Source organism: Astatotilapia calliptera, chromosome 20 (assembly GCF_964374335.1).
Source record: "Astatotilapia calliptera chromosome 20, fAstCal68.1, whole genome shotgun sequence".
Classification (NCBI taxonomy): Eukaryota; Metazoa; Chordata; class Actinopteri; order Cichliformes; family Cichlidae; genus Astatotilapia; species Astatotilapia calliptera.
In genome coordinates, this window is record NC_137441.1 from 31,238,207 (window position 1) to 31,265,367 (window position 27,161).

The 27,161-nt window shown below is 41.2% G+C and overlaps 1 protein-coding gene across 7 annotated transcripts in view; it reads right to left on the reverse strand.

The window, feature by feature from the left end:
• Positions 1–1,931: 1,931 nt before the first annotated feature.
• Positions 1,932–27,161, reverse strand: part of kazna (kazrin, periplakin interacting protein a) — a 187,244-nt gene continuing 162,014 nt past the window's right edge. For 3 of the 7 annotated variants that reach the window (XM_026153314.2, XM_080295672.1, XM_080295673.1), the window contains 13 exons: positions 20,063–20,199; positions 19,492–19,662; positions 19,075–19,158; positions 17,832–18,021; positions 14,768–14,904; positions 14,256–14,379; positions 8,517–8,719; positions 8,285–8,403; positions 5,977–6,208; positions 5,581–5,682; positions 3,703–3,869; positions 3,466–3,607; positions 1,932–2,863 (listed from right to left, as the gene is read on the reverse strand). In XM_026153314.2, coding sequence (XP_026009099.2) covers positions 2,705–2,863; positions 3,466–3,607; positions 3,703–3,869; positions 5,581–5,682; positions 5,977–6,208; positions 8,285–8,403; positions 8,517–8,719; positions 14,256–14,379; positions 14,768–14,904; positions 17,832–18,021; positions 19,075–19,158; positions 19,492–19,662; positions 20,063–20,199 — 1,967 coding nt within the window. In that variant the 3' untranslated portion in view covers positions 1,932–2,704. The remainder of the gene's footprint in view (positions 2,864–3,465; positions 3,608–3,702; positions 3,870–5,580; positions 5,683–5,976; positions 6,209–8,284; positions 8,404–8,516; positions 8,720–14,255; positions 14,380–14,767; positions 14,905–17,831; positions 18,022–19,074; positions 19,159–19,491; positions 19,663–20,062; positions 20,200–27,161) is intronic. The other 4 variants (XM_080295669.1, XM_080295670.1, XM_080295671.1 and 1 more) reach the window with 4 other exon arrangements.

Consider the following 27,161-nt stretch of genomic DNA (forward strand, 5'->3'; position numbering starts at 1 on the left):
CAGAAACATCTGTGCTGTATATGGAGAGGTCCCCAATTTCCAATATGAAACACCATTAAAGATGGTAGAGAACAACAGGATTAAGGTCCTGTGGACAGACAACAACTCCTAGCCAGCAACCAGACATAGTGGTGGTTGACAAGGAGCAAAAGACAACAGTTGTGATAGGGCCTGCAATCCCAAGGGACAGCAACATCAAGAACAGGGGGCACGAGAAAACAGAGAAGTATCAGGGGCTGAAGGAACGAGTGGAGCAGACGTGGAAGGTTAAGTCCAAAGTGGTCCCAGTGTCACAGTGTAAGAGCTGTAACCCCCAAATCGGAAGAGTGGCTTCAGCAGATTTCAGGATCTCGGTCTGGAGTCTCAAACTACCAGCATGTGTATGTGTGTGTGTACTATTAATAATAATCAAAGCTCAAAGTCATTTTCAAAGACAAGGCCTACCTGTGTAACTGTTACCTGTGTAACTTGCCCTTTTTTATCTTCAGCATACACAGTAGTTTGTATGAGTCATTCCAATCTCAAACAGATTAAAAATTATCTATAAAAATGCAAATGATTTGTTGTTTTACAACCAGTGAGATTATTAAACGTCAGAGACACAGCCCTGTTTCAAGTCCTGATAATCAATGACTTTTACTTCTTTGTAAATTTACCACTTACTGGCAGTCACGCCTTTTTAGCCCTTTGGACTGGGAAATGCAACCCTGAAGATTTATCCTGCCCACACTGGTGACGTAGATGGTCTTTGACTATTTATTTAGTCATTCGTCTGTATAATTGTGTATGTGCAATATGTCACTGATATGTTCAAAGATAAAAGATGAAAAAAACAAAGGGTTTCACGTTGCTCTGCTTCATTGTTTCAGTGGTCCCCCTGTCTCAGCTTACTAGAATGAGGACTGAAGCAGTCACTGCATTGTTCCTTTGTCATTCTGGGCTCCTGGGAAACATTCTTCCTCCTAAGCTTTTGTCTGGTTCCTCTGCTTCATCAAATACACACTCACACAATGCAAGGACAGAAATATATGTGAACAAATTGGGACTTAACCTGGTGGTCTGAATTAATCCCTTATCACTGCCAGTGTGTAATCAAATATGATGGCAGAGAAATATCACTGTAAACTGTACTAATTTATATGGCTACATAGGCTTGAGTGTAGCAAATGAACCACACTGGCTTAGACATAGCTCTAGTAGAAATACCAGTATTTTAATTTTTCCCATCAAGTAAAACCACTGTTGATCTTAGTTTAATGGTCCTTGTCCACTAAATATTTCAAAGCAGGTAACTGAGTTCCCTCATCATTATCTTTTAATGTCTCACATTACAAAATGGCTTTACCAACCAACCCTTGGTGGATTACAGTAAAGGCTTTAAGTGAGGCAGTGCATCTAGCCTAAGGAGGGCGTCTTTATTTGTGCTGTGTCATGCAACTATGGTACAAAGGTTTGAGTCATCATGAGTAAGAGGAGGAAATAGCATCACGAGGAACTGTCACAGCTGAGACTTGAGTTAACGTGTCTGACAGGGAGTGCAGAGCTGGATGATAGCTGCCCAAAATGCCATCAATAGATCAGTAAAATGCCAAGGTTATGGCAGATTTTATTGCGGGCACTGTTTGAGTTACAGTGGACGCTGCCTCTTGGAAAAGGGAGGGGGGGGTTTCTCAGTGACACTTTTACTGTAACAATGGAGACTCACTACAATATTATTATCTTACTTTTCTCTGATCTTTATGGATCCTTTCATTTCCTTTTATTCCCACCTTTATAGTGCAGGCAGCCATATTATTCTTTGTGCTGAGCAGTGGAGCTTTGCAATTTATTGGGAGACCAACCCTCCTTCTCCCATCATCAACATGTCTTTTTTCTCCCCAGATTGTACTCTGGCGTTCATTGATATTCTGATGGATGCAACTAGTCACATATATATTTTAGACACCATCTTTATTTCATTTCAGTGAGCACTTTCCTTTTCACAAAAAAATACACGCTCACACATCACAGCTCAGCGATCTTTTTCTTTGTTGTTGTTGGCATTGCACAGATATTTTATGTTTACTGCACAGTATAAAACATCAGAAGAGGTGCTACATATGCTTTGACAGAACAGTGTAAATGTGCGAGATGAAAAATGACTATCAAACATAGATTCTAAAATTTTTAAATTCAGTTCAAGTCTTTTTAAGTTGGTTTTTTTTTTAATGCTAAGTCACATTGACAAGGCATCACAAATGGCAGAACTGAATGACACAAGAGCCACTTACACGGTTACGAAATATGAAACTTTGTTTTTTTACATTTTGTCATCAAGTGCTCTGTATAAGACAAACAGTCATTTCCCTCACTAGTCAAAAAAAACGAAGAAAAAAACCCATTTCAGTTAGTTACCTCCTGGTGTACACACAAGAATAGAAAAATATATAGCTCGAGTCGTTCATAGTCATCTTAATTCTGGCGTTGGGGGAGGGGCGCTTACTGTCCTCAAAGATGCTAAAACTTCCCCAAAAAACAGGAAACTTGTTAAAAAACAACAACAAAAAAACAACATTTTCCTTGTTACAAAGTGCAAGCTGCCCTGTAAAGGCTAATTTTAAGATAAAAAAAAAATCACCATCCCATGTTTGCACATGGATGACAAATGTCCATGTTGTACATTGTCATGAAGTGAATGACTGGTATTGGTAGAACTCTGATAACATCACACGTTGGTGACCTCGATGCTGGTGTAACCACGGATGGGGCTTCCTTCTGCCCTGGGCGGAGTGTGATCTCGAACCTCTCTAGGCAGGGAGCCATAGCTGCTATGGCAACTCAAGTCCCGCCCATTGCGAGCTTTGGGACTAAATCCTGCTGGAGGCTAGAACAGAAACAATGTATCCATTACTACAAATGACAAACAATGTATAAAGATGAATGCAGCTTCTGGGTCTGAAAAGTGAAATTGGGGTGTAACTTGATATAGCATGATGCCTGTTTTGCACATTTTTGCCCGATTTAGAGTCAATTAGCCTTAGGGCTTAGCTACTTCATGACTGACAACTTGCTGCAATAGTTGCAAAGCAGTGTCTGGGGTTTCTCATTCAGATCCACACCTTGTTGATGATGTCATGATGTCAGGGTTAAAAATAAATCCAAGACAGCAACAGCCAAAATGCTCAGGTGGAGGGTTCGTACAGGTATCCACCTTTTATGTACAGTCTATACTTTCTCATTAGTTGTGGTCCCCCTGATGACATATCTTATACTTACAGTTAATTTAATAATCAATAATTGATTTGGTTAATCAATCAAACCTCTCTATCTTCCTTCTTATTTACATGTCTTGCAGGCTGCTCTAGCAATATATTCAATACCCAAGTAATGCTGCAGAGCTTCATTATCGTCACTGTGTAATTTGTCAACACTAAGCTCTTCTGCGCTACAATCTGGCTAAAATTGAGGGAAGAACTTTTTCCCCACCTTCACAGCCCTCCTTCTCAATGAGCCTTCTTCATCGGTGTGCCGGGCAGTAGAGGTGGGAGGTCTGCCCAAAGAGTTCTGACGAAGGAGGACAGGTGGTGTCCCCAGACCTAAATGCTCGTATTCCTGTTTGGCATCCACGCTGCAGAAAGCATGGGGAAAGATCAGTGTGACGGGGGAAGCCAAAATAGTAATTAAAGACAGTAGAAAACACATCCCTGTGAATTTTCCTGTCACCTGGCTTGGCCAATTAGTGTTTTCATCTCTTCCACAAGGTGTCGGCGAACCATGTGTTTGCTGCTGGAGATTCCTAGCACCGTTGCCATCGTGTCAGTGTTGAAAGTGGGGTCTAGCACCATGACAGCCCCATGAACGCCACTGTTTAGGAGACTCTCAGCAAACTCCTGCATAGGCAGAAAAAGGCAAGTACAGAATAGTAATCTTATTTGTTCATAACATCAGATCTAAAATTCTTGGTTGAGTCAAAGAGGATATTGATATTGATTTTTTTGTCTATATCAGTAGAAGTTCCAGCTCCCTGAGGAGTTTAACCGGACGTCATCCAAACATGTTTATCTGTACACACCCGGAGTGTGATGGGACAAAGGCTGTAATCTGGCAGGTGTTGTAATCAACTGGTAGCAGTTCAAAAGTAAATGGCAAAGACCTGCTATCACTTTGTGGAGGTATGGAGCACAGAACAAACAGTCTTTATGTGGTAGTGCGTTTATACAACACAAAACAGTATTGTTACAGCCCCAGCAGGCCTGCCATGTTTTATTGTCTGAGAGTCCTACTGTTTGCTTCCTTGAATCAGGTGCCTCCCCCTTTCTGCTGTGGGGCCGGTTAGATATGCACTCAGCTGACTCAGCTTAGCAATTATAACTGAGAGTATAAAAGCTGAGGGGAGCCACAACTAAGCACCAGTGGTTCACCTGTGTACACAGGGTTGGCTTTGATTTATTGATTGATTAAACGCTTTTCTTTGCCCACCAAAGGCTTTGCTTTTCTCTCGTTTGTATTTTGTCCTTGACAGAAACAGCACTTTACCCATCTCTTTAAAGTTTTTAGTATAATCTTGTTTTGCCTCATTCTAGAAAAGAAATGCAGTACAAATACCCAGTTAAGATACTGAAGTGGAATTTTCAGGTGTCATTACATAACTTGAATCTTTATTTTTCTCACCACTTTTTACTTTTATTCACTACATTTTTACACAAATACCTCTACTTGCTGCATCGTACATTTTCATAACAGCCTTATAGGTTCAAGACATTTGAAGGGTGTTACTATTCCACATCACTGCGCATCTTCCAGATTTAAACCAATTTGAGGCTAAATTGAGGAAACAATAACACATAAAAGGCCATTTTATTGGTCTATCCATCACTGGTGCTTATCACACACGACAAGTGGTACAAACCTATGCATCATTTATCACTTTATATTCAGAGGTTACCTAAGCACTTTTATTTTACATTCAGATGGATGGATCGGGTGTGTGTGGGGTGGGGTAACTTGGGGTTCAGTATCTTCCCAAGGATGCTTTGAACTGGGGAGGATCAGTCAGCCCACCATCCAATTGGTAGACAATTTATACAATTTATTTCATAGTGGTTATTTTCTCGTACACTACCACAACAGCTGATATTAGGGTTCTTTTGCCTGCCAAATCCCACTTTAACCCCTGACTATATTCATTTTCCTGTTTAGATGTGCAGGCCAACTCACCAATCTACAATGTGGGCAGCAGCATATGTTTTTTTCTCTGTTTATGTTCAACATACCAGATGTAATCTAACAAGTACGTTCCATAATATGACATGAGGTTGTGTTTCCTCTGCATAAAAATAGATGGTAGATATGTGCTCGAAAGAGCTACTTTTAAACCTTAATGAACTTTTATCAGCGTATTTTTAACACAAATATCTGGAAATTAACTATCACATACCCAGGACATTCTGAGATTCAGACCCAGAACCTCTCTGATTTGTTATGGCGTAACGGTAAACTCTTTAACTTTGCTAAAACTATACTTTTGTTTGCATACAAGTTTGACCTGTAAACCTATTGGCTGACATGTGTTCAAGAATTTTAAGATGAACTTTCTCTCACCTTGAGGTCAATATCTCTGATCCATTTCATGACCCGATGCATGGTCCATACCAGAGGATCCACATTGTGGTGCTCGCACTGTACCCGGCGAGCCTGTAATGCCTGAAAACCATTTTAACAAGAACTTTTACAGATCTGATCTATTTTCACCTTTACTGTGAACATCCCAAAGTACAAAGGAGTGACAAAACTAAAAGACTGAAAATCTAGACCCTTCACCCCTACAGTTTGCATTTACTTATCCTTTTAGGTGGAAGGATCACTGCCAATCAATAAAAGGTAAACTCAAAAGTAAAATCAATGTCAAGCCCCAACACCTTACTATAACCCCTCATTGTTATTTGTTTTCCTTTAATTTGTCACCCATCAGTGTACTCACTGCCATTTCTCATTTACCTCCTTGTCAAAATGAAGCAACTGCAGCAGTTCGATGCCTAGCAGCAAGCTGACCTGATGGAACTTCTTGGTGATGTTTAAGTGACGTTCGAGGTCCCGACGTGTCAAAGAGTTCAGGACCCGCCCATCTATCAAGTGATTGTGAAAGGCCTGGGAGTACTGAGGCAAACCCACATCGCTTAACCAGGCTTTTGCCACCCAGTGGTGGTCCATATCCGCAGCCTTGGACAGCCTACAGACAGACAGCATGAAGAGTTCCTTTACCTAAGAAATCACATTTTTATCATCACGTGTGGGATTTAGCCACAAAGAGTTTGAATTGTACTGACCAGCTTACACCCCCATTAGGCTGAAGTTCCTAACAAGCACTGAATGGATTGTTGCTAAATTCATATTGTATGGTATAATAATAATAAGTTTGCCATCTCTTGATTTTTCTTCTGATTTCATCATCAGGTTAAAAACTACCATACTAAAATAAGACTGTGAACATGCTTCACCACATACCTGATAAACAGTAGCATGTTACTTTTGCTAATGTGGACACATTATGTAGCTTTAAGAACTACTGAGCTGAACTCAATTATTTTTATTCAATTCATATAGCACCAAATCACAACAGCAGTTGCCTCAAGGCGCCTTATACTGTATGATAAAGACCCTACAATAAAAGAAAGAAAGCCTTAAAAATCAGATGACCCCCTATGAGCCAGAACTTTGCAACACTGGGAAGGAAAAACTCCCTTTTAATAGGGAAAAATCTCCAGCAGAAGTGGGCTCAGGAAGGTGCAGCCGTCTGCCATGGGGGTGAGGAGAAAAGAAGAGAGCAGACTGAGGTAGGATAAAAAACACACTGTAGAAGAACACCAGAGATTAACTATGACTAATAATGCATTGGAGCCCATCTACATCAGCAGGGAGTGTGTGAAGAGGGTGCTCAGCTTCAAGTTCCTGTGTGTGCACATGGATGCAGACCTCCAGTGCTCCAGCTTGGAGGTTATGAAAAAGGCCCAGCAGCATCTCACTTACTGAGGAGCCTCAGGAGGACTACCCTAAAGAGGGAGCTGCTGCTAACTGTCTTCTACCGCTACTCCACTGAGAGTGCGCTGACATATTGCATCTCTGTGTGGGTCTCGAGCTGCACCATAGCACACAGGAAAGCACTACAAAGGGTCATTAACGTCACGAGAAAAATCACTGGCCGCCCTCTTCCCTCCCTGAAGGACCTCTGCAGCACATGCTGTCTCAAAAGGGCACACAAGATCTTGCGGCACTGCAATGCAAATACCTGACACCGGGCCTTGTGCAATACACAGTGCACACACTGTATATTTCATTCTGCATATATGTTACTATGTATATATTGTGATTGCTGCTTGCCTTTCATTTAGCACCAATGCAGGACAGTAGTCCAATTTTGTTGTACTATTGTAGAAAGTATAACTGTGTAATGACAATAAAATCATCTACTCAAACTGTAGCTATTATTTTAAAAAAGAAGCTGAAATTGTTCACAACTGCTGTTAACAAATCAGGTAGCTGTGCCATTATTATTGTTATTTATTCTATTATTCTATTTTACTCTTTTACTTTTGATTGTACTTTTTATCTTACAAAGCATGCTGAACAATTGTGTAATGCCACATAAATAAACTTGCCTTGGCTTTCATCAAAAATTGACTGATCAATCAATCAATCTAGTTGGATTAGATTATTGGATAATGATAACCACATGCAGCCCTAAATATCACATATGTAAAGGAACTCACTGCAGAAAGTTTTTGAAGGGATTATTTCTTTGCTATAAAGCAGTTTCACAGAGAATTCTTCAAACTTTGCACTTGAAGGCCAGAGTGAGGGGGGAAACTGACTCGAGAAAGACATGCTGCTGCTAAATTTTTCAAATGCAATTCTTCAGTGCTTTAGGGTTACTGAACTGAATATTTCAAAACCCAGACACCTTGATCTTAAACCTGCTACTTGGCTAAACTGCCATACAGTGTAACTATTGGTTAAAACAAATAAGCTTATACTTGCCACATATGTGTTTATGATTCACACAGGAACAATTTAGACAGTCTTCAGTTTAGCTGACCTGCATGCCTTTCATGCCCTTAGGAAGCTTTCAAGAGCTGTAACAGCCTTGGGACTCTTGCATTTGTTTAAACTTCATGTGTGGTAAAAAGCCAGAAACGAGATCCTTCATGCATTAGGTAAATGCATGTACAATAAATCACCGACAGGTGGCCCCCATACGCCATCAAGTAACAGGCAGTTTACAATAAGGACCACTATGGCCCTTCCTTACCCTCTGCCGTTCTCAACATCTCTGTAATCTTCAATGGCCAGGCGGAGTTTCCGACGATGCATCAAATTGCTGACACCTAGACCCAGCTCCAGGTCTTCATCCGTTAACCCCAGTAAAACCTGCAAAAAAAAGCAAAGAAACAACACTTCACAGGAGGTTAAGCCATTCAGGCCGAGAGTGCTATAAAGTAAACAATATGGAAGCATGTAGAAACCTGCAGGTGTTGCCATACCTTGCCGCTTTTGACGTTTTCTGAGCAGGTGCGGATGTACATGGGCATCGCCATGACAACCTCCAGCCAGGCCTGCACGGTGCCTGCCCTCCACAGAGACATGGGCGTTGTCCTGGCCAGCTCCACCTGCTGCAGACGGTCGAGCTGGTCCTCTGACCCGTCTGACAGGCTGAGGCGAGTGGGGCTGGAGAGGCTATCCGAGTCTGGGTGGGTAGACAAATGGGTGATGCGGTTGTGGTTGTGCGTGAAAGCAGAGGTGAGCATTGTGAGCAATGAAAAATAAAATAAAAACAACAACAACAACGTTAATGTGCTGCAACAACAACAATATATACATATAGTTTCATATCAAATCAGCCCATTTAAGGGGAAGAGGGAACAAACAAGCTTTTAACGACATCCTAAGCTTTTGGCTGCATGACAGCAAGCCAAGCGTTTGCCAGTAATGCTGTAAACAAAGTTGCAGCTTTTATAAACAAGCTCCTCACTTAAGAAGTCCATTAAACCAGCAGCTGTTTGAGCTGTTGAATTAACATGACTCATCTGTCTAAATTAGCCCGCAGCTAACAGCTCTGTGGAAATATTAAAACATGCAATTAGGAGATGCATGAGAAATGTCGATGCATTAAAAGCACGTCTCTCTCACAATGTTATAATCGACTGTGAGTAAATCCTGACACTTTGAGCACTGCCTGAATAATTCCCCGCGGTGTTTCAATGTTACCACGCTAAACTGAGCCAAATATTTTGCCTTTTTTTAACAAAAATTATTGTTAAATTTAAGTTCTCAGTATTTCACAAGTGGTGGAGTCACAAACGAAAAGAAATATTGGCCGAGAACATGTTTTGTTTCATTGTAAAAATGTGAAAGCCATTTAACTAACCCCCGACCAGCGGGTGGCAACCTGGTATCAGGTTTGGACTCAGATGTTGGTACAGCATCATGAAATGCTCATCAAGAACTTACTGCAGCACTTACTGTGTTTTTCTCCCTTTTTAAAATCTTGTGATACAAATGAAATACTTCAAAGTATCCTGTCTTATTCCATAGTTTCTGAAAACCTCAACATTACCCTCAGCACTCAGAATACAGCCATACTTACAGGCTTACCCAGTGAGTGAATGAATGAACTTCAACCAAAACTCCTGTGACCCTAATAAGCCTTGCACAGAAGCATCCACATGACAGCTCCATGGTAACATGACTGTTCTCCTTGATGGTCACTCCAATCATCACATCCATGGTTGCTTTTTTATGTTTGTTTGTTTGTTTTTAAAGGAAAAGAAAGTTCAAGATTCTTTTTACAAACTACACAAAAACGGGTTCTTTGTTCCCTCCACCTAAGTGTCACTTCTAGCAAATAACATGGAAACCCTACTTTTTGGCAGCCTTTACTATGCCCATTGTGTGTTTACTCAAAGGAGATTCACGACTGGATGGTTCGAGGGTCTGAGTAAACTGATTTTTATTAAATCCGCCTTCGGTAATTCATCTCAACCTGGATGCTTTCATGTGCTCTCTGAAGAGAGATGCATGAAGCGACCGTACACTTCTAAGTGCCCTTCTGAGAGCAATTCATATTAAGTTGAATAGATCTGCTCTTTTGGTCAAAGATGCATGCTGGTCTGCGTACAAGGTCTGTTTTTCCTTCCGAACAGAGTCCTAATAAAGGAAATATCAGTGAAAGCAGAGCTAGCTACGGTGTGGTATTTATGTAAAGAGTTTTGTGTCCTTTATGAGAGGAGGTAAGTTTTGTATGTTTTATTAAAACCACAGTGAATTGTTTGCTTTTCCTTTAACTACACTTTAGACGAGACACTGAGCCTTAAGTGTGCTCTTCGGTAGCTCGTTTAATAGACCTTATTGCTATAATATAGCAGCATTTCTGATACCATGACTGGGAAAAACAAATGGATTACAGCTGAATGGATGACATCACCCATGGTGGCTCTTCGCTGCTTCGAGGGAGGATAAATAGAGTAGATAAACTACAAGGCCCCTTTAAGTAACAGTTTGGCATTTTGATTAATAAGATTATTTGCTATCTTGAGAGGCAGATGAGGAAATCAATGCTCATGTCTGAATGATAAATATGGAGGTACATACAGTCTGTTTCCTGTCTTCCAGTTAATCAAGGAGTAGCTTCAGCTTGAATTCATTAAAAGAATATTAAAGAAGTCATTTAATGTTTGGTAAATATGCTTATGCTTTACTGTCGTGCATCAGACGAGAAGGCTTATAAATAAGCTTGTATAGTAAATCCATAAAGTCACAGCCAGTCTTCTTATAGTCCATGCAAAGCTATGATGAGCACCCCTGCTTGTAGATTTATGTTAAGCATTTTAGCAGTGAATTTCCCCCAAACTATACTTCAGCACAAAATTAAAAGCAGCCAGTGTTTCTGAGCCAGTGACGCTGAGTATGGAGCTTTACTGTTGGAGTATACAGGAAATAAAAGAAAAAAGCCCTCAAATGCATTTTAGTGTATCTGTTAGCACTCAACTGTTTCCAAATCCCTGTCATTAGAGCTAAATTCAACTTGAAGAAGTGCTTAACTCCAAAGGTGTTTTTTTTGTGATGTTAGGAATTAAAAGACATCTGCAAACACAGTTTGCAACCCAGCACGACTCATTTTTAAAGCCACAGGAACTGGTGCACCTCGGTCCCATTGAGTCTGACTGATCGCTTCTTGGGTCGCCTCACTGTGTCGACAGTCTGATGGAGGTCAGACAAGAGGGGTCAGTGTTAGAGGTCAGGAGTCATATCAGAGCAAAACATTATTGATGCCATGTGCTGACACATATGAGATCAGATTCAACAATATGACATGGCCACATCTCCTCTGCACCAATGTTTTGTTTTTCTCTAATTATTGATTCTAATATAATACAAGAGGAAAATTTCATTTTGGCTTAGTGAGGAGTTGAAATTGGAAAAGAGAGGAAAGGAGGCCATTGGGAAACTTTTGGGATGCAGTCCTCTCACAGATGGGAGTTGCAGGGCTGAGGGAAACTAAGGCACATGTTAAAAATGGTAAGTCCCCTCCAGCATAACAGGACAAATCTGGATTAGAGCCATATCACAACAAATGAACACGCACACACACGAACATTAATGAAGGGAAAGAGAGGAGAGCCACGTGGAAATTAAGCATTACTTATTTTATTTTAAAATAATCTTATTTTTTCTCATTTAGTTCTTTAGAGCGTAACTTTGTTGCCATGCCTTTAAAAGTTTGCTACGATCCACTTCTAAACATCTCAGGGCTTCAGAATAGAAGTCCTCCACCGAGGCCTACATCTTTGACTTTAAATAAAACTCTTTAATAATAATAATAATATTCATTTCATTTCTGCAATGTTATCTCATTTACAAAAAGTAAAATATACGTGGGAAATTAAAAAAAAAACAAAAAAAACAAAAACAGAGCACGGATCAAAAGATAAAATTACATAATGTTTTTTTTCTCTTGATATGTTGTTTCCCCATCAGCAGAGGATCATAAAAATTAGCTGAATGAAACAAAAAAGATAAAATAGCATAGATTTTATACATTTAACTGACTGTTCAGTGAATTTTTTCAACATGAGACGTTGTTCCTGTACATACAATTTGATTCATAGTGACTCATCTCTGAATTATCTTACTGATTTACCTGCAAATTCAATAACTGTGAACTCAAATGTAAAGGACGATCTCCTTACTGGATACGTGGACACGCCACGGTAACCTGGCACTCTAGTGTCTCAGGCGAGGCCAACAAATACCCAGTGTTAGTTTAATATCAGGGAGAGAAAAGATTTCCTGGGGCGTGGCAGTGCAGACTCCGACTCGATCCAATGAAAGATCGGAAGTAACGTGATGTCTGTGGAAATTCTTTATTCGGATTAATGCCATTAACCTTTAGTCCAAAGTTAATTGCTTTATTTTTTCCTTTTCCCAGCTATGGCTTGAACTCTACATTGGAATTTTTGCTGAGGTCATGGGGTCATGGGAGAAGGTACGCCTTTGCTTGATTGGGATGCTTAAATCCTGATTTTTAACCTTCAATTGTAGTTCATGTAATTTCTGCACCTCTTAATTGAGGTTCTGCTCATCTCTTAAGTCGCCCTTAATTCCAGAGGTCTAGAAATATTTTGACTGTCAGTTGAACACCTGCAACGCAAGAATAATTGGTGTTTATGCTATGTATTTTGTGATGATAGCTTTCTTATTTTAACGTTTCCCAGAATAATCCTGCTCCCAGTATTCATACACCAATGAATACAAGCAGCTTAGATCCTAAAAAACAAAGAGAGATAAAAAGGCACAAAGCCTTGCAAATAGTGTGGAATAATATTTAAAAATTCAAAGTGTAATGTTCAGTTTTCTTTCTTTGCTGACCTTTGATATTTCAAAATGTAATTTCGCATAAAAAGCCCTGCAGGTGCAGATTAAAACGAAACTGTGCGCAGTTCAGGATGTTAAGATCTTAAGCATTCAGCTGAGCGCTCCTTGAACAGCAAAGGTTCAAGTTTACAAATCTTATCAATTAATTTGAAATGGGGGCAAAATCATGAATGAACATGAAATCAGTAACTAACCTCTCTTTTAAATTAAAAAGAAAAGCAAACAGTTTATCACCTCTTCGGAAACATAACCAGGGAGAGATTTTTCTTTGTAGTGGGGTAACCAGGCATGCATGATTTAGGGACCGGGGCTACGTGCATGCATGTCACACATGTACCTTCTATCTGAGGAGATAGAAAACACATTTCTCACATTTCCTGTTTGGCTTCAAAATGCAGGGGAACAAACTGTTCTGCATAGAAAGTTAATTCCTCTCATAGCAGCTTCTTTGAAGTCTCTCTAAGTAAACATCAAGGATTGCCTCTGCACAGACTTTTTTTTTTTTTTTTCGGCGGTTGAGGGATATGCACCCGACAACCGACCCAGCGGTGAATTTCAGGAGTCTGCATGCCGCCTACAGGAAACTGTTCTCATCATGGCAGTGTGGAAGAAGGGGATGGACCAGGCAGGACAATAAACAGGGAGGAGATAAAGTTAAGAGGCAGTGGGAGGGAGGGAGGAGGGACGGCGGGGAGTACGTGTCAAAAATAACAAAAAGGCATTCAGGACAAGGAGACATTTACACGCACAGAGTGCACATCAACTGTTATTTACAAGTACAGCAGTCCTTCAAGTTTCCAGTTGAGTGAAAACAATAAAAAAAAAAAAGAAAAGTAAAAATGTAGAGAACAATTCAAAGATCAGATAACACAGCTGTTTTGGAGGGCAGATACAACATGACATGTCCACACTGCTGCTGTATTACACTCTCCACGCTATTTACAGGGCTGTACATATACATACATACATACATACATACATACAGGTGCAATTTGCTCTTTAGGTTTACACTTCAGCGAAGCAAGACGCGCCTCCGGCTCCTGACATGGCCGTTGACCATGGGTGGCACAAGCACGCGCACACTCTCGCTCCCATACAAACCGAAGCATGCGTGCATGTGAGACTACATAAAAGGTACACACATTATTTTATCTGTACACGCTTTCGTCACACACACACACGCACACAGACACGCACGCAAACACGCACATTCTCTCACGCATGCGCTCGGGCAATACAACGTTGTCCTCTGATAACTGCCAAAAAAAGGCTCTCCAGGTGGTTCACTCGGACGTGTGTGCTTTACCAGTCTGCATCCTCCTCTATGTAATAATCAGGTGTTGAAGTACCATCAAACAAACCGGGGTCGAGGGACTTGCGTTGCTTTCCTCGGGCGAAGACGCGCGACAGAGACCCCAGCCCCATCTTTTCTTTCTTCTTCTTACGCTTCGCCTCCTCCAGATCTTCTAGGGACTGAAAGAAGAAAGAGAAGGAGAGAGAGAGGGAGCGAGAAGGAGGAGATGAAGAGATGGGAGAAAGATGAGAGACCAGAGAAGTCGGTGAAGTAAGGGTGCAGAGTGAGCGATAAAGACCACAAGATAAAGATCACAACACACAGTGACACTTGACATGGTGCCAAGGCATGCACTTATTCAAACAACCACAGCTGGTTTTCACATAAATTCAAGTCACTGCTGCGAGTGAGTGCACAACAGACTGCGTGGTGGGGGGGGGAGGACGACATGGATTCAGCCAGAACGATGGTGGAAGGAAACAACAGCAGCCGGGCAGCAAAGGGCAAGTCAACAGTTACTACAGTGTGGCGACTACTTGGGAGGGTGCGGTGGTGGGCAGCTCTTACATTGCAGAGGGAGTGAGTCCGATGGCGCGGCGAGTTGATGTCGCTGGGTGTGGACGACCGGTCTCCCTCCAGCGCAGAGGCGTCGGAGATGATGGAGGGCTGGCGCGAGTGGCACGGGCTCACCCGCACGGCAGCCACTAAACGGGGCGAGAGGGAAAAGAGAAGAGGCTTGTTTCTTTCTTGGGTGTTTGGGTGTACCAGAAGTAGAGAACAGGGACAAAAAAAAAATCTGTTTTCTTTAAAATAACGCCACGATGCCTTTAAATAAAAATGTCTTTTTGAAAAAGAAAAAAGAAAAAAAAAAGTCTGTAACCAAAAAGCCTGAAATTATTTGCAATCAGCTGCAGTTGCTAAGCAACAGTGAAAACAGCTTCACAGAGGTTTGAGAAAGTGTGTGTGCGTGCAGCGGTGAGACTGATACATACAGTGCAACAAATTGCATAGCAATTTAGGGTTCGTGACTGTTCACACATTTTTCCTGTTTTTCTTTTTTTATTTGGGGGGAGGGGAAAGTTTGCTTCTGTCCCCAATTAGTCAGCAACCTATGTGAACCCTATAACTGCCCTTTAAAAGCAACCTCTGAAAGGACTGAGATGGACTCCAACTCTGGTGGCTATGAGGCTAATTTGTCCAGAGCTTTCTATTTTAGGGTAGCAGGAGGTGACACTGCTACACTTCCCTTCTTTTCATTGCTTTTTTCTTGCTTTTAAATTTAGCAGAGCCTCTCAAACTGATGGCTCACGTTTCTTCTACAACTCCCATAATGATAGAACTTCTGTATTACAACCCCCCCCCCCCCCCCCCCCCCAAAAAAAACTTGCCTATTCTTTGTTATAGAGCTGGGCGATAGAACGATAACGATATGTATCGCGATAGAACTTTTACTCGATAGAGAAATTAAGCTATCGCGATAGACCTCGCCGCTCTTGTCCTCTTTAAAAAAAAAAAAAAAAAAAAAAAGGTCAGCCAATCCAAATTAAGTAGCGCAGAGCCGAACCAATCACAGCCGCAGCGTCACGTCGCGTGACTTGTTACGTACAGCACAAGTGCCAAGCCGCACGTGTGTTTGTTTGGGAAGCAGCCAGCGGGTAATGGAGCCAGCGGGTAATGGAGGAAATGAGTGTGCCGACTAGAAAAATCAACCGAGCGTGACCGAAGAGAAAACAGATGATGGTTCCAACGCCGGAGAGATTGTCGAACGGAAGAGCCATAGAAGTTCCGTAGTGTGAAGGTATTTCGGCTATTTCAAGTCTGACAAAAAACAGAGCAGCGCGCACTGTAAATTGTGCCGAAAGCAAGTCTGGAAATACAATAAACTGGTGCATGCGTCACACTGTGCGCCACGTTATTGTTTCGGTGAAATGAATTTCTACAATACTGTTACTGTTAATTCTACTCTCTGCAGTGTTTAAATGCTTACATATACACACAGTTACTGTCTGTTCTGCTTCTATGCCCCAGCTTTGTTTACTTTTTCCCACCGAGGCTTCTAGACTTCTGATTGGCCAACATTTCTGCACGGTTAGAAATCTAGCGCCACCTGCTGCTTTGGCATGTTCATAGCAGCGTTTTCCTTCATTTCTGCCTCTATGTGTGGACGGGATTATTTTTTAAAACGAAAACGGAAAATCTCCGTTTTCAAAAATACCCGTGTACGTGTGGACGTAGCCTCAGTCTCTGACTGGAAGCGCTAATTCGTCATTCGGCTTTTGTCAGACTAAAGTAACTGTTAAAACTGTTTGAAAAGCTAAGCTATACAACAAGGAGAGATTGAGAATTTCCTTTTAGTTCTCAGTTTATTTGATATTGACAAAAGTTAGTCAGTTTTGTCTGTTCTTCTGTAAAACAAACTAAGATTTATTTTTAGAATTTATATTTTGTTTCTAAGTGGAATTGACAATTTAGTCTGTTTCGTTTGTTCTATTTTGAAACTTAAACGCTTTAGCGGCTGCCTTTTGTGTAGTTTGCAATATTTGCCTTTATCTATCTGAAAAAGTCTCATGTTCCTTAAGTACATCTACCCTGTTGAACTTATTATGGGAAATAAATATTTAAATAAAAACAAGCTGCTCACATTTTACTTGTGAGCAACGGCACATTTAAATCTTACAAATATAGTTATTTGGCTTATATCGTGATAGATATCGTTATCGCCTGAAATGAAAAAAACATATCGTGATATGAAAAAATCTCATATCGCCCAGCTCTACTTTGTTACATGCTATTTGGCCTACATATTTTGCTTAGATAACACATATCATTGCAATCCTTCGTGCAGACATCTGCACTGAAACACATGAGGATGAGCACTGAGTGCCAGCTGAATTTACCAGACCATCTTGTTTTGCAGAAGGGTTTTCGGCACTGTGCTGGCCGCTTTGCTAAAAACACACCACTGTTTTCTAGCGGTGACACAATTCAAAGTGAGTGAGCCAAATAAGAAAAGACATTTGCTTTGAATTTTTAAAAATGTGGTTCTGCAATGCGTCTCAGCCATGAACGTCTCCGCACAGAGCGGGAGCTGTGACAGGAGAGGCTGTTTCTTCTCTATCTCGTGAGGTGTGTGTAACTCAAATCAAAAGGATACTGCGGAAAATGTTGTGAGGGAGCTGAAAAGTAGAAAAGGAGGCCAAGAAAAATTAGGTACGAACAAGAAATGAAAAAATGTAAATGAAATTAAAAAACGGGGCCAAGTTACTGTTTGAATTCCATAAAACTAAAGTAAACCTCAAACAAATAGGTTCTTAACACACAGCTGATCCTCAGCTGCCATAGCTGTCAAGTGCAGAGAAAACATTTGTGTGCAGCAAAGACACATAGAAGCTGTAAAGCCCCCCCAAAAACAAGAAATCTGCACTTGAAATCATACAGAAAGCGCATGACACGTCACAACTGGAACGTTGTCGTCGGGCAACAATGTGGTCATACTAAGCAGATGGTAGGAGTGAATGTGTGTGAAGCAGGTTCACATGAGCATGCAAAGGGTAAATGATGGTCAAACCGCCTCATGTCAGTCAGCTCATGTGCAGGATGAAGGTGTTATTGGTGCTCCTTGCTGGCTTACCTTGCCTGTCAGCGGGATGCCCCGTGTGGACATAGAGGGTCTGCTGACTCTGTCGGATGGCAGCAGTCAGAGGGAGATCGGCCTGCATCACCCACTCCTGGTTGTTTCCATTGACAACCGCCTCCGTGGGCATGGCCAGCGAGTGGCGCTTGGGCACATCCTTGGTCAGGGTGGCTAGCGACTGTTTCGCCTTGAGGAGGCAGACGGAAAGAAGTCATCAGTCAGAGAGCACAGTGAGCCACAATCAAAATTCTTCACTTCAGCAAACTCACTTTTGAGTGGGCTGGTAAATCTCTATTTTTTTCCCCATGTGTGTGTGTGTACATATACATGTTGTGCTCAGATTTCTACTACAAGTCTCTAAGCGCATGCAGATATGCGAGTTCTCCCCTGGGCTCGTTATGTGGCGCTTGTCTCATTAAAAATGCAGTTATATTCTTGTTCTCCTTTTGTTTGTGAAATCTTTTGCTACCACTCCTGAGAGCTCTGACAGAATATCTGGAGGTGGTGCTGGTTGTTTGTATCCACGGCGGTGTAAGCTGGGGGTGTTGTTGGGGTGCAAAAAAAGAAAATAAAAAATGGAGACATTGAAAACAATTAAGCTTTTCTATAACTTTAATGAACATATTTGCTCTGTCGCTGCTTTTCTGCAGGAGTAACAATGAGCTGTACTGGAGCCTTGGACATTGTGTTTGTGCATGTTTATTTTGTGTCAATAAAACCTTTTTCTTTGTGTTCATGTTTTCTGATTATGCTTGACATGTTTTTTTTATTGCTTATTGTGCGAATCGTATCATCATGCCAAGCGGCGGCGGGCTGCAAATCACCAGCACAATCAACTCCACTGCAATCATCTCCGTCTACCAGCAGTCAAACGGTTATCAATCACAGTCTCTGTCATGCAAAACAGAATACAATCCCAAACCTTCAATGTAATCATTAGTTGTCAGACTACTGATGTTTTTGTTGCCTCCCCCAAGCATTTCAACGTTCAATTAAACCTGAAACACATTCCGATCGATTACAGTGGAAATCTGTGGGACCACCGATGTTAGGATTACTGGGATCAGTCAGGGTGGGCTGAGGGTTAGTTTAAAAAACAACAACAACTAAAAACACTAAATGAAAAACGTGCATCTGAGGAGCAGGAAGAGGCTTTCCAAAGCAACAAACAGGTCACAAATAGGAGAAAACTCCACAGGGGGCAGGAGTGGAAAGATTTAAATCTTGGGGCCTGTCTTACCGCCATGACCCTAGGAGAGTAGTCCCTGTCCACAAGGCGCTCAAACACCCGGAACTCCATTCTCTGATTGACACAGTTACTCATCTGGTGGGGGGGTTGGAGACATGAATGATGGCTATGCTGTACATTCAAAAGGCTTTCCGTGTTTTGATTAGATGCAGTTTAGGCAAAACAGTGCAGAGTGACCAAAGAGATGTACTGTATATCCCTGAACCAGGACTCAAACTATTTGTGCAATATCTTTGTTTCTTTGACTAGTCAGTCGACATTGTTATCTTAGAAGGAAAAAAAGGAACTCTAACATTAGAAATGTTCCTAAATATCTGATTCCAGAAAGTGGAGCCTATAAAAAGCCAGTAATGCAGTGCTGACTCACTACCTGCCTGTCAAGTTCCCTCATTTGCCTTTCTCTCTCACCATGGCAAGTTCAGCCTCCAGCTCCTTGATGCGGTTCTCCTTGAGATCAAGCTGGGACCGCAGCATCCCCGTGTGCTCCGTGGCTTCCTTGGTCTGCCGCCGCAGGTCCCACTTTTCTCTCTCTAGGAGGTCTTTCTCTTTGGCCAGCGCCTTTACTGCATCCTCGCTCTCCTAGTAGACACACAGATCCTGATGGATTGGTTCACACATCAAGCACGACTAAACAGAACGATTCAAACAGAAAGGCAGTGGCTCTTTCTGTGCTGCCTTGTTAGGGCTTTCAATATTTCATTTGATTTTTTTTTTACCCTGAGATGACAGGAATAAAAAAAGTGCTTCTAGATGTTGGGCTTACTATGACATATTCTTGTGGCACCACATACGCACCAACATCTAAATCTAAATACCACAAAAACATTTTTTTTTAAACTGTAAACATCCTTTTTTGTAACCAACCGTCTTTTTAATTAAGCAGATTAGAGCATGCACTACAAAAAAACCAAACAAACAAGAAAAAGTGGGTCTGTATGGATGCGTGTGCCTCTATACTGTTAGAAAACGGGTGCCGTACTTTTCTGTGCTGCTCATAGTTGCGTATGAAGTCACGGAGCTGCTCCTCTCGGCTCTCCAATGTGGCATAAAGCTGCTGCATCTGATTCACCAGGTCTGCCTTCTCTGCTTTCAGACGCTTACGGTCCGACTTCATGGCTGGAAGACAGAGTTTGTGGAGGGTCAAATAACTTGAAGATTTACATACTTCTATTTAGTCATAATCTACAGTGTGACAAACAATAGAGTTCAGAGGATTATTACCGTTTTATCTACAGTAAGTTATAAGTGGCTTTATGTCCATGTTCGTGGACCTCCCCCATCCTACCAACGTGCATGTGGTGAAAACTGGAGGTGATCAAGAGCAGACAACATGATAAAGTAGGAGCTGGGGTAAATGTGGGTTGCAAAGAGGCTTCCAGATGTGTAGCAAATATAGACAGGCTAAAGCTGTTTAGCATCCGATAATGAGCCTATTATCTGAACTTTCAGCTGATATGGGTGGTGCTGGGATTGCAGACAAGCTTGACTTGAAAGACTTTAAGGTCTAATGCTGTTCTTAATGTTTTGACACAGCCATGAAGAATGTTGCACATTAAGAGGTGGTCTTCATTAAGGAGTCTTCTTTAATCTAACTAACAAATCTTTTCCTGATTTGTTAGTTTGTTCCTGAAGCAAATAACAATAAAAACACCTGCTGTTGCCGCTGACTATACGTTGATAGAGAGGTGGATCAAGCATGAACCCTTATGTCAGTCTGCACTCTGTTGCTGGGTTTGTTAGAGACTGAGTCCCTTTTTTTTCCTCTCCCCCCGTCTCTCTCTGCCACACACTCTTTCTAATCCTCTGGCAGCTCACCCACGCATCATGATAAAGAATATGGTTCACAGTGGTTATTCAGAGAAGCTCTAATTTTCTCAAAGACAAACATTTTTTGCTCTTCTGCATCTGCCTGTTCTCCTGCTTCCTCTTGATCTTTTTTTACCTCCTCGTGCAAGATTGTTTTTCAGAGGTGTTTAAAGTCGAGGTTCCCTCCAGCTATCATTTGAAACTGACAATACATCATTTATTTATATATTATTTATTCATATTGCATCTTTCTACTTTTGTCTTCTTCACATCAAACTGCTTTTCCTAAAAGCACAGTACTTCTCATCACGTGTTCATCTGCCTTTTTCTGCCCTCTTTTTTTCTCCCCTTCAGAACCAGCTGTGTGTCAGTAATGAACTTATATCACGGCTTGGTTAACTGCGTGACAGTCACAAGTTGTGTCTGGCGAACATGCTTGGGCAAGCGGAAATGAAGGACAGATTCAACCTCTGTTTTTTTTTTTTTTCAACCGCCCTCGTCATCCTTTCATATCTCTCCCTTTCACTTGTTCTTACCAGAGGAATCCCCAAGCCAAAGGGATACGCAGACCACATTAGCTGGCGAATGAAGACAAAAAACATCCTTCACTGACCAAGAGAAACAGGAAACCTTCCAGCACCTGCCTCAGGAAGTGAAATCAAAGCCGTCTTTGAGATGAGCCAAAAACACTTCTGCTGCCTCACATCCTGCACCTGTGATCGTTTGGCAACAGCGACCCTCCTGGTGCTGGATGCAAGAAAGCACTCACTGTGACTCTTTGAACGGGTTCATTCACACTTGCAAATCATATTAGCACTGTTAGTTACTGCTTCTGACCTACCTATGAACATTTTGAACATACAATTGTGCTCCGGGGGCTCAGACTGTTACGTTACACGCACGAATGTAGGAGAGATGGGGAAGCACTCCTGCTGACAGACATATTAATGACTAACATACTCTGTTGCTCAGTTCAAGCCTCCAAGAATTATTACCAGTTGAAACAACCAGAGAACCACCTGGGAACCATACAGAATTGAAGCTAATGTGTGTGGAGGTGGAGGAGGAGGATGACACGGGAAGGAAGCAGTTTAAGAGACTTTTCATAAAGAAATGATACACATCTGTGCAAGCATCTGTCTTATTCGCTGACTGCTGCGAATGTACTTGAATAGCAGATAATTTGAATCCAATATCACTCAGGAAAAATTAATTCATGGGTTTGAGTTAAAAGTTCAACTTTTACATTGATTTCCCAATACCTTAGTATGCCTACTGTCCATCTACTTGATTTGCAAGGACATGCTAAACCTGCTAACGCATGTTATTCCAGCCCATTTTGCATTCTCAGTCTTCAAGGGCCCCCCATAAATGTTCAGCTGGGTTATGGTTAGGTATCTGTGGACAGAAAGCCAACACTCCCTGGATTTCTCTGGTGATCAAGTAGTCCTTTCAAGGCTTTGAAATGTGTGGTCATTATCCTGCAGTAGTATGAACCCCTGCACACAAAAAGTGCAAGTCAGAGAGCATGTCTCTGAACCTGTCAAAGTGCAGTAGATTCAGTACAGGTGTCTGACTCCAGAGTAACAAAACATTCCCAGACTAAAATATACCCAGCAGTACCTTACATTGTTAGTCTGATGCATTGCATTATCTTCCCTCTTGTGTTTTGCTGCTTTCCTGGGGAAGTGGTTTAGATGCTGCTACAGGCCCACTATGAACACTACTACACAGCCTTCTTTTAGCAATTCAAACCTAAACCTTCAGTCTAGCTATGCTCTTAACACCGACAAAGCAACTTGTTGCCAAGAATAACATTTATTTTTTTTTGTATTTAAAAAGGCACCTAAATCCTTCGCACTGAAGAAAGATTTTTTTCTTTGGCCCACACTGCATTTTACAAATGTTTAGCACTTGCTTTGCAAATTGTTTGCCTAAAATCAAAAGAAATGTTTGCCTTTGTGAGAAAACTGTATTTGTGAAAAAAGAAATGTCAGCCTGTATAAGCAGAAAAGAAGCGAATCAGGACATCTGCAAAACATTCCCCTTAAAAAGTCCAACCCAATGTGGAAAATCACAAACACCTGATTACAACATCCCTTTCTACATAATATATATATTTTTAAAACTCACGGCACAAAGGCTCTTCTGATACCCGAGTCCTTGCAATTTCAAGTAGTTCAATGTGAACATCTATTACTAGAGTGTGCTAAAAGCTTTTGTCTGCCGGGCTCCTCTATGATGCTACTGAGAGACTTAATGAGTGAGCCAAGTCACTGGTTGCTAGACAGAAACACTGGACTCCTCAGGGAGCTTGTGCCAGTATTAAAAATAGCTAAGAGCAGGTTATTAACCTTATTAGGAGTGCAACCCGTTTTTTAGGATGAAAACATTTGGGGTCTGTTTCTAGCATGTTGACAACAATTCATTCAAATTATCATAATGAGCACTGACTGGCTGTGTAATACATACCCCCCTCCCCCTCCCCCCCTCATTCGGAAGAACGGAATATTTTGACATTTTCCAAACTATGTATATTTGCTTTCTTGTGGATAGTTAAATAGGAAAAAAATGGATACTTCTTTCACCTGCAAGATTTAAAAAGTAGCCTCTTTGCTTAGCGCTGTGACAAGATAAAGTGGCATTTGTTGGAACAATCACACAACATATAACAAGTTAATGGGTGAGCTTTATGAATCTTGGGAGGCATAGTTTGAACCTCTTGGTGAAGCCAGGTGAGCTGTTTGTAATTCAAAGCTATATGAATATTACACATTAAGGACGAATATTTTCTTGTTAATTCTAGAGGCAGCAAGACTTTATCACCCTTGATTATAAAAGAGGGGGAAAAAAACAACTTCAGCCATGTTGTTGTTGCTCACACAGTTTGCACCGATTACTGTGGTGTGTTTTTCACATCCCACTCACTGCATCCTTCTGGTTAAATAACATCCCTCATTATCTGCTGTGCCCCATCTATGGTGGCTCACATAACAAGATTTAAGCCAGGATTACAGACAAATAACATTTCCTTTCTATGTGTTGCCAGCTCACCCTTAACAATCACCTTTTCTTCTGAGGAAGACTTCTAAGTGATGGAAGTCTGCAAAAAATACACTGAATCTACAGCACTTCTAAAAAAAATGGATATCAGTAAATTTCAAATTGTGATTGTGCTGTGACCTTTAAGCTTAAGTTCCTTGGATAGCATTTTTAGCTAAAACACAAACACGCGCTCCTCTGTAAATGACGATCGCTACATTAACATTAGACTGCGTATAACTTCAGCTCTAAAGAGAAGGGACAGGCTTTTAGTCAGCTCTTAACATAATTATTTTGGGAGAGAACAAAAGAGACATCGGCTCATTGGAGGGAGTCCATTGTTCGCGGTTTGGGATTTTAAATCTGCCAGCTGAATAATGATGTAGGAGCCTCAGAGCAGCACAGTGCACTCACCTCCTCAATTCCTCAGTAAAAACAAACTCATGGGGCTGTGTGGCGTTGATATCACTGGCATTATTTAACAATCCTCGCTGTAAAGCAAGGCGTGTTACCGTGGGATCAGACATCTTTGCGGAGAAGACATCTGACCTTTGTAAGGTAGCTAATGAAAACAGATCAGACATACAAGCTATTTAAGCACCAGGGGAGAGAAATCTGTCGTCGGTGGATTCAACATGAAAGCAGTCTAATGTTGCTGTGGAAAAAGATTTCAGCATTTAGCAAACATTTCAACACTGACTAACTGTTGATGTGGGATTTTTGCTGTTGTTTGGGGTGAAAAAAAAGTTCCAAATTGGACGTTCAACTGGTTTGAGGTTCTTCTTGAAGGCTGTCTCTTTGCTAGTCTTTCTAGCAAGAGAAGCTTTGTATTCAAGAGTTGCTTTCTAATGTTTACTGATTGGAATAAAATGAAAAAAACATCCTCAGGAGAAAGAATGAGCAAAAAAATATATACTTCACTGATGACTTAAACTCGTGACCTCAGGGTTTTTTGAGTACATTTCCTTTCATGCTGAGCTAATTGACTTCCCACTCAAGCAACAGTATTCCTGGGTTTATGATGCTGTCGTCACAGACAGAAAGACACAGGCTCTAACAGTTTAACTGTTCCCCATGAAACAAACATGAAAGAATTTAGATATACATACATGATACATACAGGACTGACAGATTGCTAAGATACATCTAAATAACACAATGGGCCTCTATGAACCAAACAAGGTTTCTTACTTAATTGTAAATGTAATAGTTTTAAATGGACTTGTACTTATAGAGCTCTTTTCTACTATAACTGAAAACTCAGTGCACTTTTTACTACAACCTTTATTCACCCAATCACATAGATTTTGTGGCTGATGTCATTTATGCGGGCATTTATGCTAGTACTGGTGCATTATGTGCTGGGATTCTTTCATATCTATTCCAACAGTTTCAGCAACCTCCCCCTGGGAATTTGCTGACATTTGTGAGTACATATTATTGAGACAATAACTGTTATTCTCTCACTGATAAATTCAAAGACTGCAGCAAAAAAACAGCTAGAAACGCACAGGTGGAATCGATAATCGATGGCTGCGTCAAGGCGATGTGCCGTTACACCAGCACACATCGAGTTATGCCATAGGTTACATCATACGTTTTCAGTGTGGCTTGTGGTTACAACATAGCAATGGTGTAGATTTCCCACTTAAGCATAAATCCCCACTACCCGGGCACACCCAGGACCTTTAAGTGCAAGCTAAACAAAACTATCTGGATAAAAAGTTGTAAAGGTGTAGGTGCATTTGAGGAAATATGTCACAAAAGCTCTGACTGTCCCACTAGCTCTTAGTTAAGAAAAACCTTATTTGCTTAAAGGTCGTCGGGTCAAGAACCTGAACCTGAAACCTGAAGAGATTCAGTGGTGCTGAGAGTGTGTGTGCTTTTGTATGTGTGCACTGGTGTTTTAACACCTAACAAGGAAAGAGGCCTTGTAGTCAAGGACAGAGCTAAGCTAAGTACAGTGTAGCGTGAAATGACACTAAACAGAGCCGGCAGACTGTGCTTTGATGATACATAGCTGTCTACTGCTTTCATATGAGCTCTGGCTTGACTTGAAGTCCCTCAGTGATAGTAATAGCCAAAGTGAAAATAGCTAATTAAAAACAGCAGTGAGGGCCAACTCCACTTTGAAACTTCATTAAACCAAACTTTGATGAGAAATGAGAGTTGCGTAAACGTATAAACACCTTTTGAGAACTTCCTGGTTGCATTCACCAAGCTGGGGCTTAGTTTCTCTTTGTAACACCGCTTTATGATTGGCAAAAATGAATCAGGTCATTGTCATTTGTGTGAGGGGCATTAAATGCAGCTCTTGGGTTGAATTGAGTGCCCATGGACATCATAACAAAACCTGCAATTGTAAAAGGTTGGCAACTACCCTCGATTACAATTATAGCGTTCACACACCAAAGCCCGGTTCACAGTGGAAGCGAACTCAGGCCTTAACATTTAAACGATGTGGGCATCACACCAAATAAAGGCAGAGAGGGAGATAAAGGAAGAGACCGCAGAGAGGAAAATGAAGAATAACTGGAGTGCAAATGCACTGAAAAGTAGCGTTCACCTCTTCTTTATTTCGTATTCATAGGCACAAGAAAATCTGCATGCAATTTAGCCGCAAACCATCTGAACCGAGGTAGGAGTGGCAACATAGCTTCAGTGATCCATTCCCAAATTAAACAGGTATTATCTCAAGTGGCAAAGAGCAAAGGAAGGAACGATCCATCTCTTTCACGCTACTTCATCACTTCAGCCGCTTGCTTCTTCATCCAAAACAAAACCACACTAAAACAAAGAAGAACTAAAAAACAAAAAAAAAATAGGAAAAAAAAAAGACAAAGCTTCTCTGCTTCACAATAATTGTTGGTAGCACTTCAATAAAAAAAAACCCAGGGCTCTCATTCTTCTGGGAAAAGCACTCTGCAGGAGCATCTGGTGGGATCCTCACAATATGCCAGCCTTGTGAAAACTGAGGGAAATCAAATAGAGTCAACATCTCGGCTCCAATCAATTGGCAGCATACGGAAATTGCTGTAATTAATGGGGTATTCTTAAGAACATTTGGCCTATCTTCTTTTTTTATGATCAGACTCTCTAAAACAACTATTTCCAAGTCCGTCAAGTCTTTTTTTTAGCGTTGTTACAAACCCTTTGAATAAAAGTAAAAAGAAAAGAGGAACTTTTTTTTCATACATATAAACATTTTTATTTCCTTGCACCTAGCATAG